We start from the raw sequence: 17,159 nt of genomic DNA, 5'->3' as shown, positions 1-17,159 counted from the left end.
TCGCATATCCTCATTTGTTTGCGCATATGTGTATGTAAATATATATGTGTATGTATTAATAATGAAAGAGTGTAAGTGCATGACAATTGTAGATTATATTATTCGTTCGTTTAGATTTGGCCCTTCTTCGGCAGAGTAAAAATTGATCGCGGCTAAAGGTTCTTAGAATAACCGTTCATTAGAAGATTAAAGTTAAAATCAGTCGAAGCCAGATTGCGACACTATCTCTTACATTATTCGTCATTTTCAAGATTGCATGTAAATGTACGTATTGTTCATTGCGTTAACATACCGGATGTTCTTTCGTTTTCAAATTATTTATTACAGAAGCTTCAGAAGATAATGATTTTTTAAAATCATATACTCACTCTATTTATATATAAAATAGTAAAAACTTTCCATAGACGTCTTTCTAATTACACTGTGCACCAATTTTACAATAAAGCTTCAAATGAAAGCATTTATCGCGAAAATTCGATTAATACGTTCCGTTTAAAGCATGAATGTCACTTTTATATCTTATAAGTAATTTCATTATCATAATATTTTCCAATATAGGCACTAAGATTTAATACTTTATGAATACATTTTAGATATATATATATAGTCATTCGAATATAATACTATTCAAATATATACTACTAGAATAAAAGAATTTCTGTCAAACATAAATTTTATTGATTATCGATACAAATATTTAATTCTCCTAAAAGAAAAGAAAAATATTTTCTGTTTGTATTTGTACATTTATATTTAATAATTCTGCACATATCCAAAAGAAATATTATATTTTTTAAATTATATTAATCTAAATTATCTCAATATGAAATCTCTCTTTATGGACGTGATTCAAGTGGATATTATTAAGTGGAAAATATTTTTGAAGAGCAGTTCGGTAATTTAACAGAAGAAATTTCCAATACACGACAAAACTACTAATGTAAATGTTTAGGTATAAATAAAGCAATAAATTGTTTGATAAGAAAAATGCGCAAATACTTGTATCGGATAAACAATAATGTTTATTCTTAACAGAACTAATTTCTAAATCTTTCTTTCAATTGCAGCACTCGATGCTATGTTAAAAGATGTAAATACGATAAATTTAGAAATCAACACGCGCATTATGCGAAACATTGGATACTACATGCAGTCTTAAAAGTATTTCGCAAGTCTGGAATAATTCGTATACCTTGTCAATCGGCGTGTCCAACTCAATCTGGCTCTGTCAAATATTACGATCAATGCTAGAATAGTTCTACAATACTATTTCCATAAATAGCTTGCATGTTATGAAACACCTACAGCTTTTGAGTTTTATAATTAAAATAGAAATGTGCTGTCTTGTGATGCATACACATCAGCATTCTTGACAATAGAATGAAGAAGAGAATAATAATCCATAATCTATTCTGATCTATTCTTGTTATATCAATAATGTTAACTGCAAAAAAAAGATATATATTTTTAATATTTCACAAACTAAAATATAAAGTAATATTTGCTTATTACGTATCGGAAATCTATGAATATCTGGAATACGAAAATACTCGAATATGTAAAATATCTCGAATATATAAAATACAGCCACGATTTCTTTTATAAAAATTATAAAACCCAAAACCTGAGTCTAATTGGCAGTATAGTGTTGGACATTGCGCCCAGCGCAAGGTGCATAGCAGAGCTGCTGCAGTAGCCAAGGATCGGGCGGATCCTTAACCGTAACGAGAAAACGTTTTTTTTTTCTTTTTTTTTCTTTTTTATGCGACTTTGATTAACATAGTTGCGGATGTTACACGTACGTGGCCATAGTACCAGTCGGAATTGGTGGTGTCTCCTCTGGCCTACCTTTAGGTCCGTATTGTCCGATGAAGGATCCATCTTCAGTGAAGCGGCCTAAAACAGATAGCAAATTCGAAACTTTGTAGTAAATTCTATATTGCTGAAAAATGTGGAAAAGATATAAACCTATGTATATGTGTGCATAATAAGATTTATTTTTGCTTTAAAATAATATAAATAATGGATGTTGTTAAAAATATTAGAGTGCAACTTTATAAAATAATAAATAGTGTATCAAATTCAACATTTATTTTTGCTTTAAAGCTTAGATGCAGTGCTTTAAGCATTAAAAAACATGTTTGTGTCAAACTTACCTTAGACTAGAGTGGCAAATGCCTGCGAATTTGGTTCCTGCTTACGATGTCGGCCATATTGACCAATGAAAGAACCATCTTCGTTCATGCCCTCTGTATTGATTCAAGCAAAATGTGTAAAGCAAATAAAGTATAACGAAATATGAACTGAATATAACTTGAATATAAATTAAAAATAAAAATCTAAGACAAAAATATAAAAGTTAAAAAATGAATATAATCAGCTTATGTAATTGCAACTGCAAAGTGTAATAATCAAATATATAAAAAGGAAAAGCATTTGCGTGGTATGAGAAAAGTCTCATGACGATAATGTCAGTTGTGTTTATATGTGAAACTTATTTCGTGCTATTTTTATATAAAAATATTCAAAAATGCTTTTTATGTCATAATGATAATTCAGTCAATATGTATCTAAACTTTTAATATATCATAATGATACGTAAATGAATCTAATCAAATTTGATAATCAAAGAATTCGTGCACGACAAATATACTTTTAATTATATACCATATATGTATGTCACAAAGACTTCTGATGTTCTAGATTTATTATTTCTGAGGTGTGCAAGTTATAAAATTCTATAACTAACCTGTATCACCATCGCCATACTCTGCCATAGAATCCGTATCGGATTCAGGATGTTTACCATCCTGATGAGAAGATGATGCCAGAGATGCACGTCCGCCAGCCGATTTGGTGTCTAATGGTTGCGAGTACTCGTGGAATCCGCCTTCCTCAGGATAATCACCGCGTCCAGCAGCCAATTCTCGCTCGTGCACCGCGTACTTTCCACCTCTGTTTCGTTTAATTACGCAAACGATTATTAGCACTAAGAGGAGAATAGCGATCGCCAGCATCATTCCTGTCGGGAAAACTTCTTTAGCATATACCAGTCTCGCAAAAATTAGATCTGATAATGCAATCAAGAAACATTACCTATGAACCAGCCAGCCGTTGCAACATTTTCTTTCGGTTGAATAATGGGTCCTGCGCTGCTCGTCTCTACCTCTTGAGGAGCACTTTCAGTCATGTAATCTCCGTCGACAGCAACAATCGACATTACATAAACTTCACCGCTTTGAAGACCGCGAACCTGCGTAAATCAACAATTCTTCGTTAAATGCGCACAATCTTGAATTTTTAATTTTTTTACAATAAAGATTATTTATCATTATTTTGCTACACAAACCTCGATAAACTTTAACAAGAATTCGGGATCAGTCGTCGAAGATATTGTTTCACCCTTAAGATTATATTTAACAAAGAAATGGCTGCCTGGATTACCATTTAAATTCGGCAACCAAATCACTCTCACGTTGGAATATCCATTTTCCACTGGTACAGGTTCCCATTTAAATTGTGGAATGTCAGGTCGTTGAGACGTTCGTGTCTTTTGTTCAATAAAATAGCTGCAAACGTATATTAAAATTATATTTATCGTCTTGTAGAAATGTTATTAATATTTTGTTAGATTAGATACTTGTAGAACTTACTCATTGCCTTCACCAATCCTGGTTGTGGCACGTATGTGAACGCGGTATATCGTGTCAGGCGCTAATCCAGCTAATTTGGCAGTCGTGGCGTCCGGATTTATAACATGCGGCTTCCTCTCGAGTAGAGTTCCTAATTTTGTGCCATTCACAACTTGATAGTAAATCCTATATCCGGTTAAGATACCATTCGGCTCCGCGGGTCGTGTCCATGCGAGAAATAGAGCGCTAGATCCCATGGGAAATGCTTCTAAACTGAGTACTGATCCTGGGACTCCTTCTGGTGTATCGAAGGTCAAAGTCTCGGACGGAGGACCAGAGTATCTGTATATTCCACAAACATTATTACAATGATATTGTGAAAAACAATACAATTATTTAATACCAATATATATCGAGTTTTTTATTACCTGCCATTGTAAGCGAGTATCCTCACATTATTCTTGCTGTTCGGAACAAATTTTGTGACCAACGCATGCGTTTTATTGCCGCCACGAATGTCAATCTCGCGCATTCCCTTCTCGCCATCTTTATCCGTCCACGTTTGAATCTTGTATCCTTGTAGCTCACCTCTCACTGATTCTTCCGGTACTGGACTCCACGACAGCTGAGCAGTAGTGCTTGATTTTACTTGATTCAGTGTAAAATTACCTGGTGCTTGTAGAGGTACTGAAATTGAAGCAAATTAACGATATTATATCATACAATTATCGATTTATCAAATATGGCAACTTTAATGTTAATTAATAGTCCGAGATATTCACAGTAAGGGTATTTAGAATTATAAGGGTTAGCTCAATCATAGTACAATGGAAGAGCCTCGCCCTGGAAGAATAATATTTATCTAGCGTAGAGGCTACATGATTCACAAGACGGTAGCCTCTACGCCAGATAAATATTATAAAAAGTATAAATTAATTAAAATATAAATTAATAATAAAATAATTTTTCATCATGGATCGTACCGTCTTCTCCGGAATATCCGCTAACTTCATCGGCCGTAGCTTTACTCTCTCCTTTCTCATTTATCGCAATGACTTTAATCTTGTATTTCTGATATGTAGGTTGATTCTCCACTAGCAGATTGTTTTTCTTCCAATCATTTATATCTTGTATAGTCCATCTTTCACCTGGTATATCTCTCTTATAATACACTCGGTACATAAATCTGGGAGCGTTATGGTCTATCTGCGGCATGGTCGTCCACGAGATAACCAAATTTTGCGGCGTAGTGCCTTTGCCTATCACATTGTCTGGATTTTTATAAGGAACATCCGATGGAGTAGTACAAATTTCGCTGTGCGGTGATGGTAAAGATGGACCTATTATAAACACAATATCAAAGTTTCTATTTTCTCTCCTCTAAAAATGGAATAGAAAGTCGCCGTAATGACATGTAAAAATTACCGACACAATTTGAATCACTGAATTATGTCACTGAAATACACATCGCACAACTTTTTAATTTTCAAGGATGATCAGAATCTTACCTATCTTATTCCACGCGAGAACACGGAATGTATAATTAGCCCACGGTGACATAGGCACTGATAATCTCTGTTCACTGGCAGCAACGTAATCTTTGGATATCTCCCAGACATCCGGCGTAAAACTAGTATTATATTGAATAGTATAGCGCAGAATGGGTGCTCTGTTATCGCCCATGGGCATCCATTGAACGTTGGCTTCCGAGGTCATGCAATTGATGTTGATTAATCTCGGTGCATTAGGTACATCTTGAACTATCAATGTCGCTTGCGCTCTCGCTTCATCCAGATCGGTGCGTGCGACGCAAGTATAAGTACCGGAATCCAATTCGGTTGTTTTTGTGATCATCAAAGAGTAATCAGAACTCCGTATGAATCTGGGTTCCATCTCGAAGTCTAATGGTTCACCGTTGCTCAACCAGTCTATGGTCAGTGGTAGACTAGGATCAGTAACAGCATTGCACCTAAACAAATGCAAAAAAGAAAGATTAAAAACGAGATTCCTAATTTTATATAATTTCAAGATTATAAATTTATATTTATGAGTTTTTTTTTTTACCTAAATGTGGCAGTGGAACCCGCAGCGACTTCGTAATCCTCCGGCTCGTCCGTTATTGTAGTGTGTTGCTTCACAACCAATTCAGCGGACGCCTTCACCTCGCCGAATTTATTGGAGGCATGACACGTATAAGTACCGGTGTCTGCGAATATCACGTTCTCAATTTCCAAATCGCCCGTGTCCAGAGTCTTATAACGACCACCAGTCAACTCTTGTCCGTTCCTGATCCACTTGACTTCGGGTTTGGGCGCGCCGAAAACGCGACACGTAATTCGCACAGTTTTATCATCGACTGTGCTCATGTCCGTGGGTGGTTGCGTGATGTCCGGATCGAGCGCCAGAACGTTCACGTACACATCTTTGTAAACGTATCCCAATGAGTTGGTAGCGTTACATCCATAATTACCCGTATCCTTCTTTACAAGCTTTTCTATGACGATAGAATTTGATGTGACTCGCCGTCTGCTGTTTGGCGGCGCCTCGGATATCGGTTTGCCATTGTGTATCCACTTGATCTCGGGAGCGGGTACTCCACTGGCCTCACATCTAATTTCCACAGTTTCATCCTCCGCGGCGTTTACGAATTCCGGCTCGACCGTGAAATACGGGACGGCCATCACGTTCAAGTTTATCGAGTACGACTGGGCGCTGCCAACTCCGTTTGATGCCTCGCAAGTGTATTTTCCCTCATCCTCAAAATTGACATGCTTTATGACGAGAGACTTGCCGTAGTTACCTTGAGTTATCCTGTCGCCCGGGCTGATCAATTCGCCATTTTTGCTCCAAACGATTTGCGGCAAGGGCGTTCCACCGTATATACAATATAGCTCTATTTTCTTGCCGCGTAGAGCGACCTCATTTTTCCTGCTGACATATTGTTTCTCGGGAGGATACTTATTTTGACCGGCGGATGCGCCTGTAGAAATTACGTTTAGCAAAACCTTATTGCCTACTTTGTATTCGTTTCTGAACACAGATGTGGCAGCACAGGCATAAAAAAAGTCGTCCGAGGCATCCATTCTTGTGACATTGCTGAACCAGAGATTACCCTCTGGATCCAGAGTCATTCTCGAGTTATTGATTGACTTGATACCACCAGCGATATCCTGAATTAACCAATAAACGTTTGGCTTAGGCCAACCATCGGGTGGTTGGCAGGTAAGTTTGAAGGGGGAACCTTCAGTCGCGCTCAAAGTTAACGGATTTTCGTCCTTGAAAGAATTCAATTCGGCTTTTCGAACAAACACAGAGTTCGATGTGGCTATACCCCATTCGTTCTGCGCGAAACATTGATATTGCCCTAAATCTTCGTCTCTTGGTCTTGATATGACCAAAGTACCTCTACCAGGTTGTTGAGAAATGCGATCGTCATACGTTGACCAATCATATTTTTTCCCATTTTTAATCCAACGATATCTATAATATAATAGCAAATATATAATATTAATTATTATATTTTTAACAACATGATAATTATGAAACGAGCGATAAGAGCCTAAAAACGCGGATGGTAATGCGTAATTTTTTTTTTTTCCTTTCAAACATTAATTGTTCGCGAAAAAATTTTTTTAAGACGTGCATAAGACATTTATACATATATTTTACTTGGTGTATATGCCAAGTTATAGATTCTCTTGGTTTGAGACTTCTATAACACCCTCTTTACCCCCCTGAAGAGATGTAGACAGGAAAAATATCGGGGCGAAGTCGCTGAATCGGGAATCGAACCCGAATCTTTCGCTTGCCGAGCGACTGCTCTACCACTGAGCTATTCAGCCCCACACCAACACTTCTCCTGTCCGTTTTTATTATTCTATGGAAATAATGAGAACACGATCTTTTTAGCTCGGCGTGTAGTTTTAAATAAATTGATAAAGAATACGGCTCTATGTATTTAACAACATGATAATTATGAAACGAGCGATAAGAGCCTAAAAACGCGGATGGTAATGCGTAAATTTTTTTTTTTTCCCTTATATATTTCCTATTATATTTTTACCTATGTATGTGTAAGTATACTATTTGTACTGTAAGTATATCTATATAAAAATAATAATTTTATACCTATGTAGGTATAAATATAATATTAAGTTGTATATTAATATATTTATTATAATATATATGTTAATCATATTTAAAAAACATATAAGTAATCTTACTCTGTATTATTATTTTTATATATATAAATCTTATACATAGAACCACATATGTAATATTATGCATATGATAAACTTGAATAAATGCATGTTACATAATAATGAATATACTTATATGTGTGCATAAAATATCGAGGTGCATAAAATCAACAACGTACAATGATAAATATTTAACGTTAAAGTTCTTTAAATTTATTCGTTTTCACGAATTTATTTAAAAAAACTATACATAAGAAACGCTGCCTCTCTACATCTCTATGTTCATACAAGACAGATATCTGTGTATTAGTGACGATTATTTCATACATCCTAAAGCTATGAGATCATCTTTGTAATTAAGATCGGCCGGTTATACCGACTGCACGAGATGAATAAGCTCGATTACTGTAAATGCAATGGAACTTTACAAGTGAGAGATGTCTCCAAAGTACATTTTCCGTTCTTGAGCAACATATCGAGAAGATCAGAATGTATTTACATAATAACTACTTCCTTATCACAGATAATGTGTAATAGTGTCAGAGAAAAGTAGCCTCAAACTAGTGACACAGAGATAATAAAGAGATTGATTTCCTATATGTGCAACAAATAAGCCTTGAGAAAAGAAACAGATACATACGTTGGAGCTGGTTCTCCTTCCGCTTCGCATTCAATTAAAAATGGTTTATCATTCTCGTTGATTTTAGCCTGGGCCACTTGAAACAACTGTTCGTCTGTTGGTGGCTGTTTGGATATCCGTGGCGGCGATTGAACTAACAATCGAAAAATGTATTAGAACATTCATGCCATTGAAAAAAAAATTAATAAAAAAAAATAATAACATGTATTATAATACAAATATATCTAAAAAGAACAATAAGACACAGAGAATACATTTATATTATTTATATTTAATACAAAAAAAGAATGACTGTTATGATAAATGGTCCTAATAATTTTTAATTTTAGCTTAATTAGTAAGGAGCAACTACAGTTTACAACATAAATTGATATTGTAATTAATTAATATGTATACTATGATAAAAGAAAATAAGAGATCATACACAGATATATGATATGGGAAAAAGAAAAATCCATGTTTTTTAAAGTATATGTACAAAAATACATATACACATACAGGTACTAATTAAAAATAAAAAGTCGATGATAGAAATCCTATAGTTTGTATGTGTTGTGTATATATAGAAAGAATTTATATCTTATGTGAAATATGATTGTGATGATGAAATTCACAAAGAAAAAATTTCTAAAACATTGTTATACAGCATCATTCTATCTTTCATATATCTTGACAATCAGAGCAATCTATACATAAATATGATTGTGTGGATGTACAAATATGATAAAAAGTGTGTATTTTTCTAATAGATAAATACACTTAGATATGTGAGTGTACAAAAACAGAGCATCTCTATATAGAAAAATTTGTTTTACACAAAAATGTTTTGTGTAAATAAAAATTAATCTCGTGTAATGGAAAGCACAATTATTTATATCTTTTTATAACAGTGTCTTTCACCTTCTACATAATCCGGGACACGTACTATAATTAGAAATTAAAAATTACAATTTTAATGGCAAAGTTTATTACAATATTATAAAGTTCATATTATATATTAACAATAATTAAAAAAAAAACTTTAATGAGTAAATACAAAATAATTTATTAATACTCACTTATAGCTGATGCCCCCAGCACCAACATGGAAATAATGCACACAGTGAGCTTCATGGTTGCAACGTATTTGGAGAGCTAAAAAGCAAACATTTTTTTCTATTAAAGATAAATAAAAATCATCAAAAGAAGAAATGTACTGTATAGTAATATTTTCTTGATCAAATTTTACTAATGAAAAATCGATAAAATTTTCGCTCACACGCTCTATAATGTTCGCTATAATAATCTCGTCGCTCTATGAAAGCGTCAATGTAGTATGGGATTTCTTTTTAATTAATTACGCATCACTCCACGGTCATATACCTCTTTTGCTATTGCGGTTAATACAAAATTGCACATACACACATATACATATAATATATATAACGCGCGCGTGCGCTTAGGCACATGTTACTGCCGCAAAATCGAAGCTGACCCAATTATATCTGAAATTTTCAAATTTGCCGGGCTGTGTTACGAGAAGGTGGTTGCTAATGGAGACGCGCTAAAAAATGGGCGTGCACCCGCGCCGCAAAAATCAAAGAGGAAAAAAGAAACGAGTCAATAAACGATACGGTTCCCACATATGTGTTACGCACAAATCGATTGTCAAAGTATCGTGGAAAGAGACGAGAAAAATATCGGGAAAAATATCGAGAAAATACGAAGAAATTCGCACAATTCGTCAACCTCCGCGTGAAAATTCGTGTCGCCGACTAGAGTATCGATGACGAGCTTCGTTCGCTCGATGATCTCACTCGCCGTCCTTCGTCGCGGATGTAATCGAGACGCGTTCCGTCCTTCCGTCCCTTTGTCGAAAACGGCAATTTTCACGATGAATCCCGCGACGACGTAGAGAATCTCATCGTCTCGCCGAGAGAATCCCGGATGGTCTCTCTCGACGATACGCGACAAAACGTTGCGGCGAAAAACGGGAAGGCAGGGGAAGCAAAAAGCGGGCACACCCGCAAGATCGCATTGATCGCCCAACGCTGTCGGTATTCCACCTACCCGTCTCTCTTTTTCTCTCCCTCTTGCTCCTTCTCTCTCTTTCTCGTTCGTTCGCACGCCTGTCGTTTTCCGTCAATCTCGCCTCGCCAACGTCAACGAAATTGAGGCCGGTGATCGCTAATTAACAATCGCGGACTCACCGATCTCGGGCGGTGCGTTACAGTGTCCAGCACGCCGTCATCACCACTAAGCCATCATCGAAAAACTGCGGAAACCACTGACTCGGATGCGTAACTCGCCGTACGGTACCGCGTTGTATGCGTGTGACGTTTTGTATATGTGTATGTGTGTTGTGTATAGTGCAGGAGAGAGACATGGAATATATACGCTATTCTATCAACGATAGATAAACGAAGTACTATACTATTTTCAGCTCCAAGGATAACTCATGGACAACATCGATGTTTCTTATCATTAGAGATTGTAAAGATCGATCAATGTTAAAATTTGCTAATTAGCAATAGCGCTAATATTATCAATTATTTTTACTAAAAATTAATTAGGATCTATGCGTATCTATGCGTAAACTATAAAATATGTCTACTTAAATAATGTAAACTATGTTTCACATGTTATCTATGTCAATAATGAGTAATTTATGAAATATGGCTTATCGAAGGTGTTTTGTTTATAATGGTTACAACATAAGATAGGAATTTTGATATCTCAAAATGCCATGAAAAATCAATAAAAGTTTAACAAATTGGATTTTATAGTAATAAAAAAATAAATATATTTTTATATTATATAAATATATGTATATTAATATTATTCTTTTTATTATTTAATAATTACTGTTTTTTTCTGCATTTTAGATATTTAATTTATAATAGATTACATATTTACATGAAAAAAGTCATGTAAATATCATTTAGACAATATATATAAACATACTTTTGAAATTTAGTCCAACTCTGAAATTAATCAAGTGTTTTAATTTGCACATTAAAAAAATTACTGTTTTGAAATATGCAATAAAGTTAGAACAATTTTTAATTATACTTTTAACCACATAACAAATTAAGCAGCCAATAACTGCACATAAGTTATATGGCGTAAAATTAAATAATAAATATTGTTTTATCGTTGTGATTTGTTTTTCAGTTTGAAATACTTGATGGAATATAATTAATATATGTATACAAATGAAATGTTCAGATTTAATTGAAAATATTAAGTATTTCCAATCAATGCAACACTAGTACCACCAAATAAAATATAGTATGCAATTAGAGTATAATTATAGTATAGTATTGTAATATATGATGGATGTAGTAATATATGATGGATGTAGTGTGAATATAAGATTTAAAAAAATATGTTTTTACTAAAAATTTATCAATGATTGATAAATTTCAATTCTGTAATATTGCAACTAAAATGCAAAAAATATTTATATGTATATTTTTTTAAGTATAAAATGAAAGATTTGCAAAACATAGAAACTTTTTCTCTTTCGAACTTTTCGAAATATCATTTATTTAGTTTCATAATAGGATTAAACAAATATGAATAAATATATATTTATATATTAATTTTTTATAAATTTTTATAAATTGATAAACAATCTTATCTCATAAATTATCTTATGCAATTTTATCTTCTGCTAATTCAATGATTTCAAAGATCTAAAGTTATTTGTTTTTCAGTAATATAAAATGGTGATAAAAATTAATTATTCATGATAATAAAAATTAAATATTCTTTAATTTATATTTGAAAAGTCTTAAATGTTATTTAAATTTGTCGATTATTCGTCTTGATATTTCATCTTAGCTATTACATATGACATATAATACATAAATGAAAAAAAAATATAAAAAAAAATTATTATACAGAAGATAATTACAGGTGTTATTGTTAGTCAATTAAACAACTTGATATTGATCAGGCTCTACTTCGTGAATATGTCGTAAAAGGAACGTAACTTTAACTTGTTCAACATGTCGACATAATTTCATGGCTAAACTCGTCCGTAATTTCATATGCTGAGTAAGAGAAGGAAGATTCAGCAGCAGAAATGCAAGACCATCAATTTCCTACGATTAACAAAGAGATATATTATTATCAATATTTGTGTATAATAATTAAAACAACTTTACAATTTCTGAGAATAAAACTTTAGAATTAAAATACACATATACTTACTTCCTCTTTGACGCGATATGCGAGGTCTTTACAATCGCTCGTTTTTCTAAGATATCGAAATACATCATCTACACTCCAATATAACGGATTCGAATCGAGCTTCCGAGTCTTCGGTCGCCGTTGTGTTTTTTGCATTTTCACATATTCAGCATCTGCCTCAGAGTAATCAGATTCTATGCTTGTGTCCCAATCTCTCTTAATTCCTCTAGTGACTCCAGAATTCTGATTAAATCTCGTTATATGTTGTTTAGAATTTAAATTAGGAGGACTAGGCAATTCTCTGTCTTTTATTTTTCTATCATTGAACGAACTACCAGAATCTTCCGAAGCATTGCTGGAAGGTATTTCAGTTTTAAAATCATCCGACTTGTCAGATTTCTCCAAACCTTTCTGTATCATGATATCTATTTCTGACAGTGGTTGTCTTCCGTCAAATGCCTCGTCAATATGTCTCTCTGAGACATGTTTCGCCAGATCTAACGACATAAACGGCATCTCGTCTTCGTGATCGTATTCCTCTTGAGCCTCCTTATGTTTGTTTGCCCATCTGCCGCGACGTTTTCTACGTTTTCTACCCCAAGGTTTCGGTTTTTGCACCATAATACTTGTATAGCCTTTCGGTTTTCCTCTCTTTCCAGTTCCGACCGACGCTGCTAAAAACATGAAGATATCAATAAAAACGCACATTCATATTAATTGATAATTATGATACAATTTTATATATGTAATGTATATAACTTTTTATAGGATACTATTACTTACTATATTTTGTTTTTGATGTTTTGTAACACTCATCTGGACATTCATTTTCTGGTATATATAACGGGCCAAATAAATTTGGACATACCATTAATTTTTTACAGATACTTCTACAAAAATCTGCTACCATATCTCCTGATGTAACAATGGCCACACTCGCACGATATGTGTTATTTTTGTGCTTCGCCTTTAAAACTTCCAAATGATATCCAGGATCTGGTTTAGAATCACACTGCAGTACCTTCAAAATTCTAGCACTTCTATATCCAACAGAGACTATCATTGACAAAACTTCTCGCATGACTAATATAACTGGTCCAGGTCCCACTGATTTTGGAAGAGTCGCCAATTTCCCCTTTGAAATCATCGGGCCCGTGAAACATCGGTAATTAAAATATATTTTCGGACACCAGAGCGAAGATCGTGGTTCGGATATCGGTATGTCCAAAGGATTTGCTTTCTTCTCTTCCTTTATAAACATTTCTAATTTCTTACAAATTTCAATATAATCGTGCGGAGGTTTTAATGGATAGTGATTAGATTCACACCATCCTACAGGAAATATTTGCAAAGAATGCATGTCAACTATATGATCTGGTCGGAAGTATTCATAATTATCTAATTTTATCCACAACAGATTGTCAACGATTTTAGTAATGTGGGCGGCGCATATTATATGTTCATGTTCTGGATCGACAGCCTCCAATCTCATCCCACATTCAAAGCCCACTTCAACGGCACTTGCACGTTCGCTAAATAAATCTTCAGCTGCTGGACTAGCATGAAATGTTTCCAGATAGTCATTCCAATCAAAATCCTCAGTCTTTGAAGTCCAACCTTGCGGATGAGTAATTCTATAACAAATCAAGATCAAGAGGAGTCATAATATATTAAGATCAAAGAATTCTATAGAAATTAAGAAGAATTATATAGAATATTTTCAAAAATAAATTTTATAAAATTCTATATAATTATAGAACACTATCTAGTTGTATAATTGTAGAATTATAATATAATAAATTATAAAAAAGATTGATATATTTATATTATTCATGTGATATTTACTTGATGTTATGTTTTTGCGCCCATCCAACTGGAAATATGTATGGATGTTCCATAGTACATAACCATGCATTGTTCTCTGAATTACTGGTCACAAATGTATCATCTGATTTATCCGAGCGTTCAATATGCACATCAATATTTACAAGAAAATATATATCATCAAATACTTTCGTTACAGTAGCAGGGTAGATTTTTGTTCGATCTATTGGATGTAAGGCTTCTATTTTCATCCCAACTTTAAAATTGTGTTTTGAATGATCTACATTATTATTAAATAATTCTCCCAGTAGTTCACAATCTTTTGGTTTAGATTCCAATAAATCTTTCCATTCTTCGTAAGTATATAAGTCGACTATTGAACCAGGTGGTTCTAAAAACCAAGTAGAATTTGATTTGGATGTAAATCCATATGAATGTAGACGTTCGGATGTACAAAATATCCAAAAGTCTTCGCGAAAGGAACCTGGTGTATCATATCTCAATAAAAGACGTCCTCCAACATTTTCAATAATCTGTAAAAAAATCAAATATTTTTAAACATTAGAACATAGAGATAACGATTTTCTTGCTTTTCTTATTTTATAAAAATTTATATTATGCAAATTATTCTTATATTATATTTTTTTAAATATAGATTCATAGTAAAATACTTTTTTTTAGAGGGTTTTATAATTATTGCTCTTACCGTAGCTACCCATAACTTATATGGATGCAAAATATCACTTATTTCAATTTTCATACCCTGTTTTATCTTGTCTGTCATACTTAAGCCATCCTGTGCAAAAAAAAATAAGAGAGCATTATATTAAATTATTAATTATTTTAACATAAAAAATTGTCTAAAAATGTATCTAATGTCTTACTCCTGATAACATCTCTGGTGGAAGTGTATGTGCTGTTGTTAAAAAGTCACGCAGCTTGTCTTTGCAATCTGGTGATTTCTCAAGTATAATATCAGGTGGTTCTAATTTTTTATTATTTTTCACACTCCAACCAAGTTCATGACCAGCTTCTTTTGTAAGATTAAACCAAAATTCTAATGATCTATCATCACCACCAAAGTAGCGCAATCGTAATAAAGGTCCACAAGCCATGACAATAGAAGCTACCCAATATGTTAATTCTTCCTCATTATTTTTCTGTACTGGTACCTCTAGTGACATCCCTATCTCAATACTGTTTTGTAATGTCAACTCCACATGAGGAAACGTAATTTGTGGAACTTCCACACTGTTTGTGGCATCAAGATAATCTTGCCAAACAAATCCATATTCTAAAATGTAAAATAAGTAATTATTTAAATAATTCTAAATATTAAAAAAAAGCAAATTATAATTTTTATTTTATCTTAACAAAATTTTTCATTTAAAAAAAAATTTATTATAAAAAATATATATTTAATAAATATGAAAAAAATATAAATATAAAAAAATAATACATGTCACTTGTTAATACTAAATATTAATACATGTCACTTGTTAATACTTAATGCTAATAAAAATAAAAGAATAATAAAAAGAAAAATAAAATAATAATTTTATACATTTTTTAATAAAATAATTTTATTATATTCTACTTAATAAAAAAATAATTTAAATATTTTTTTTATTAAAAATTTTATTTTACATATTTAGTATGTATTTATTGTGATAAGTTATCAAATTATTATTCTTAAAAATTATAAATTGCCATAAATAAAAATATTTAATTTTCCGAATTAATAACTTTTTTTATTCAATATTACTGACGCGCAAAACGCCATCTTTTATATTATTAATAGAGAAGAGAGAGTAATATATATATATATATATATATATATAGAAATGTATTTCTCTAAACATATGAAAAATAAGATTATACGAAATTAATGCATTACTCGTTTCTTACTAATTATCACAACGTTAAATTTTGTATCCCAAATATGTATAACGAGCATATAATTTCTTAAAAGTTCGTTTAAAAACGCGTAGAATTATCATGTTGTCTATATACATATCTACATCTATATACATCTACTTTTACCAGAAACAATAGCGTTTAAGTTAGACGTATAAAAAGAATGCAGTAATTTTATACTCTTGTAATAATTACATAGAATTCTAAAAAAACAATTTCACATGCTGTGCGCGTTCTGTATAAGCAAAATTGATAAAACGAGTAAGTTATTAAAATTTTTACCTCCATCCTGCGATTTTTCTTGCACTCGAGCCTCGTACGCTTCCATAATTTATTTACATCACCTAACCCGCAAACGTAAAATAAATAATGAAATTATATTAATGGATCTTTAGCGGAGGGCACGCAGTTTTTACGTGCAAAAATAAGTGGATTAAATCTATAATCGATGTTACCCCTATGATTCTCCATGCGCAAATAAGCCCAAGTTTCCTAGCAAATTCGGTGCAATGATCCCAACTTGTGGGACGCATGCGCGTCTTTTTACACACAGTACACACGCATATGATGTGCAAAGCGGTGACCACGTGACCGGTTTGATAGACTCTATCAAATTTTTTTGCTTTTTTTTATTTTTTTAATTTCTGCTGTTATTTTTTTTTTAAGTTTTTACTTTGCAAAATATTTTTGTTACATAATGCATTATTAATGCTGGTTTTTTAAATTCTTTACATTATTTAAAAAGAAAAGTCGTGTGTATTATACTCAGAC

At 32.7% G+C, this 17,159-nt stretch overlaps 2 protein-coding genes across 8 annotated transcripts; both read right to left on the bottom strand.

Annotated features, from left to right (window-relative positions):
• Positions 1–807: 807 nt before the first annotated feature.
• LOC105250917 (neuroglian) lies at positions 808–10,882 on the bottom strand. 6 transcript variants are annotated; one of them, XM_011257303.3, is made up of 13 exons: positions 10,521–10,881; positions 9,530–9,605; positions 8,472–8,604; positions 5,697–7,112; positions 5,141–5,601; positions 4,616–4,972; positions 4,061–4,319; positions 3,654–3,974; positions 3,350–3,569; positions 3,097–3,253; positions 2,750–3,022; positions 2,157–2,249; positions 808–1,896 (listed from the first exon to the last, which is right to left on the bottom strand). In XM_011257303.3, exons 2-12 carry the CDS (start codon positions 9,582–9,584, stop codon positions 2,158–2,160), a joined length of 3,744 nt encoding a protein of 1,247 aa, XP_011255605.1. In that variant the 5' UTR covers positions 9,585–9,605; positions 10,521–10,881; the 3' UTR covers positions 808–1,896; position 2,157. The 6 variants fall into 6 exon arrangements, with proteins under 6 accessions (XP_011255605.1, XP_011255602.1, XP_011255603.1 ...); XM_011257300.3 differs by lacking the exon at positions 2,157–2,249 and having other exon boundaries at positions 10,521–10,882; XM_011257301.3 differs by lacking the exon at positions 2,157–2,249 and having other exon boundaries at positions 10,661–10,882.
• Positions 10,883–12,261: 1,379 nt separating this feature from the next.
• On the bottom strand, positions 12,262–17,035 carry LOC105250919 (scm-like with four MBT domains protein 2). Of its 2 annotated transcripts, XM_011257305.3 has the most exons (8): positions 16,844–17,035; positions 16,671–16,732; positions 15,356–15,765; positions 15,178–15,267; positions 14,493–15,004; positions 13,431–14,281; positions 12,669–13,321; positions 12,262–12,559 (listed from the first exon to the last, which is right to left on the bottom strand). In XM_011257305.3, exons 2-8 carry the CDS (start codon positions 16,714–16,716, stop codon positions 12,389–12,391), a joined length of 2,733 nt encoding a protein of 910 aa, XP_011255607.1. In that variant the 5' UTR covers positions 16,717–16,732; positions 16,844–17,035; the 3' UTR covers positions 12,262–12,388. The 2 variants fall into 2 exon arrangements, with proteins under 2 accessions (XP_011255607.1, XP_011255608.1); XM_011257306.3 differs by having other exon boundaries at positions 12,669–13,318; positions 16,671–17,035.
• Between the last annotated feature and the right edge of the window lie 124 nt (positions 17,036–17,159).

This window comes from Camponotus floridanus, unplaced genomic scaffold, assembly GCF_003227725.1.
Source record: "Camponotus floridanus strain SB8 unplaced genomic scaffold, Cflo_v7.5 scaffold18, whole genome shotgun sequence".
NCBI classification, from domain to species: Eukaryota; Metazoa; Arthropoda; class Insecta; order Hymenoptera; family Formicidae; genus Camponotus; species Camponotus floridanus.
Note: the sequence above shows the minus strand (reverse complement) of the source record. Positions and strands in the feature narration are given on the sequence as shown.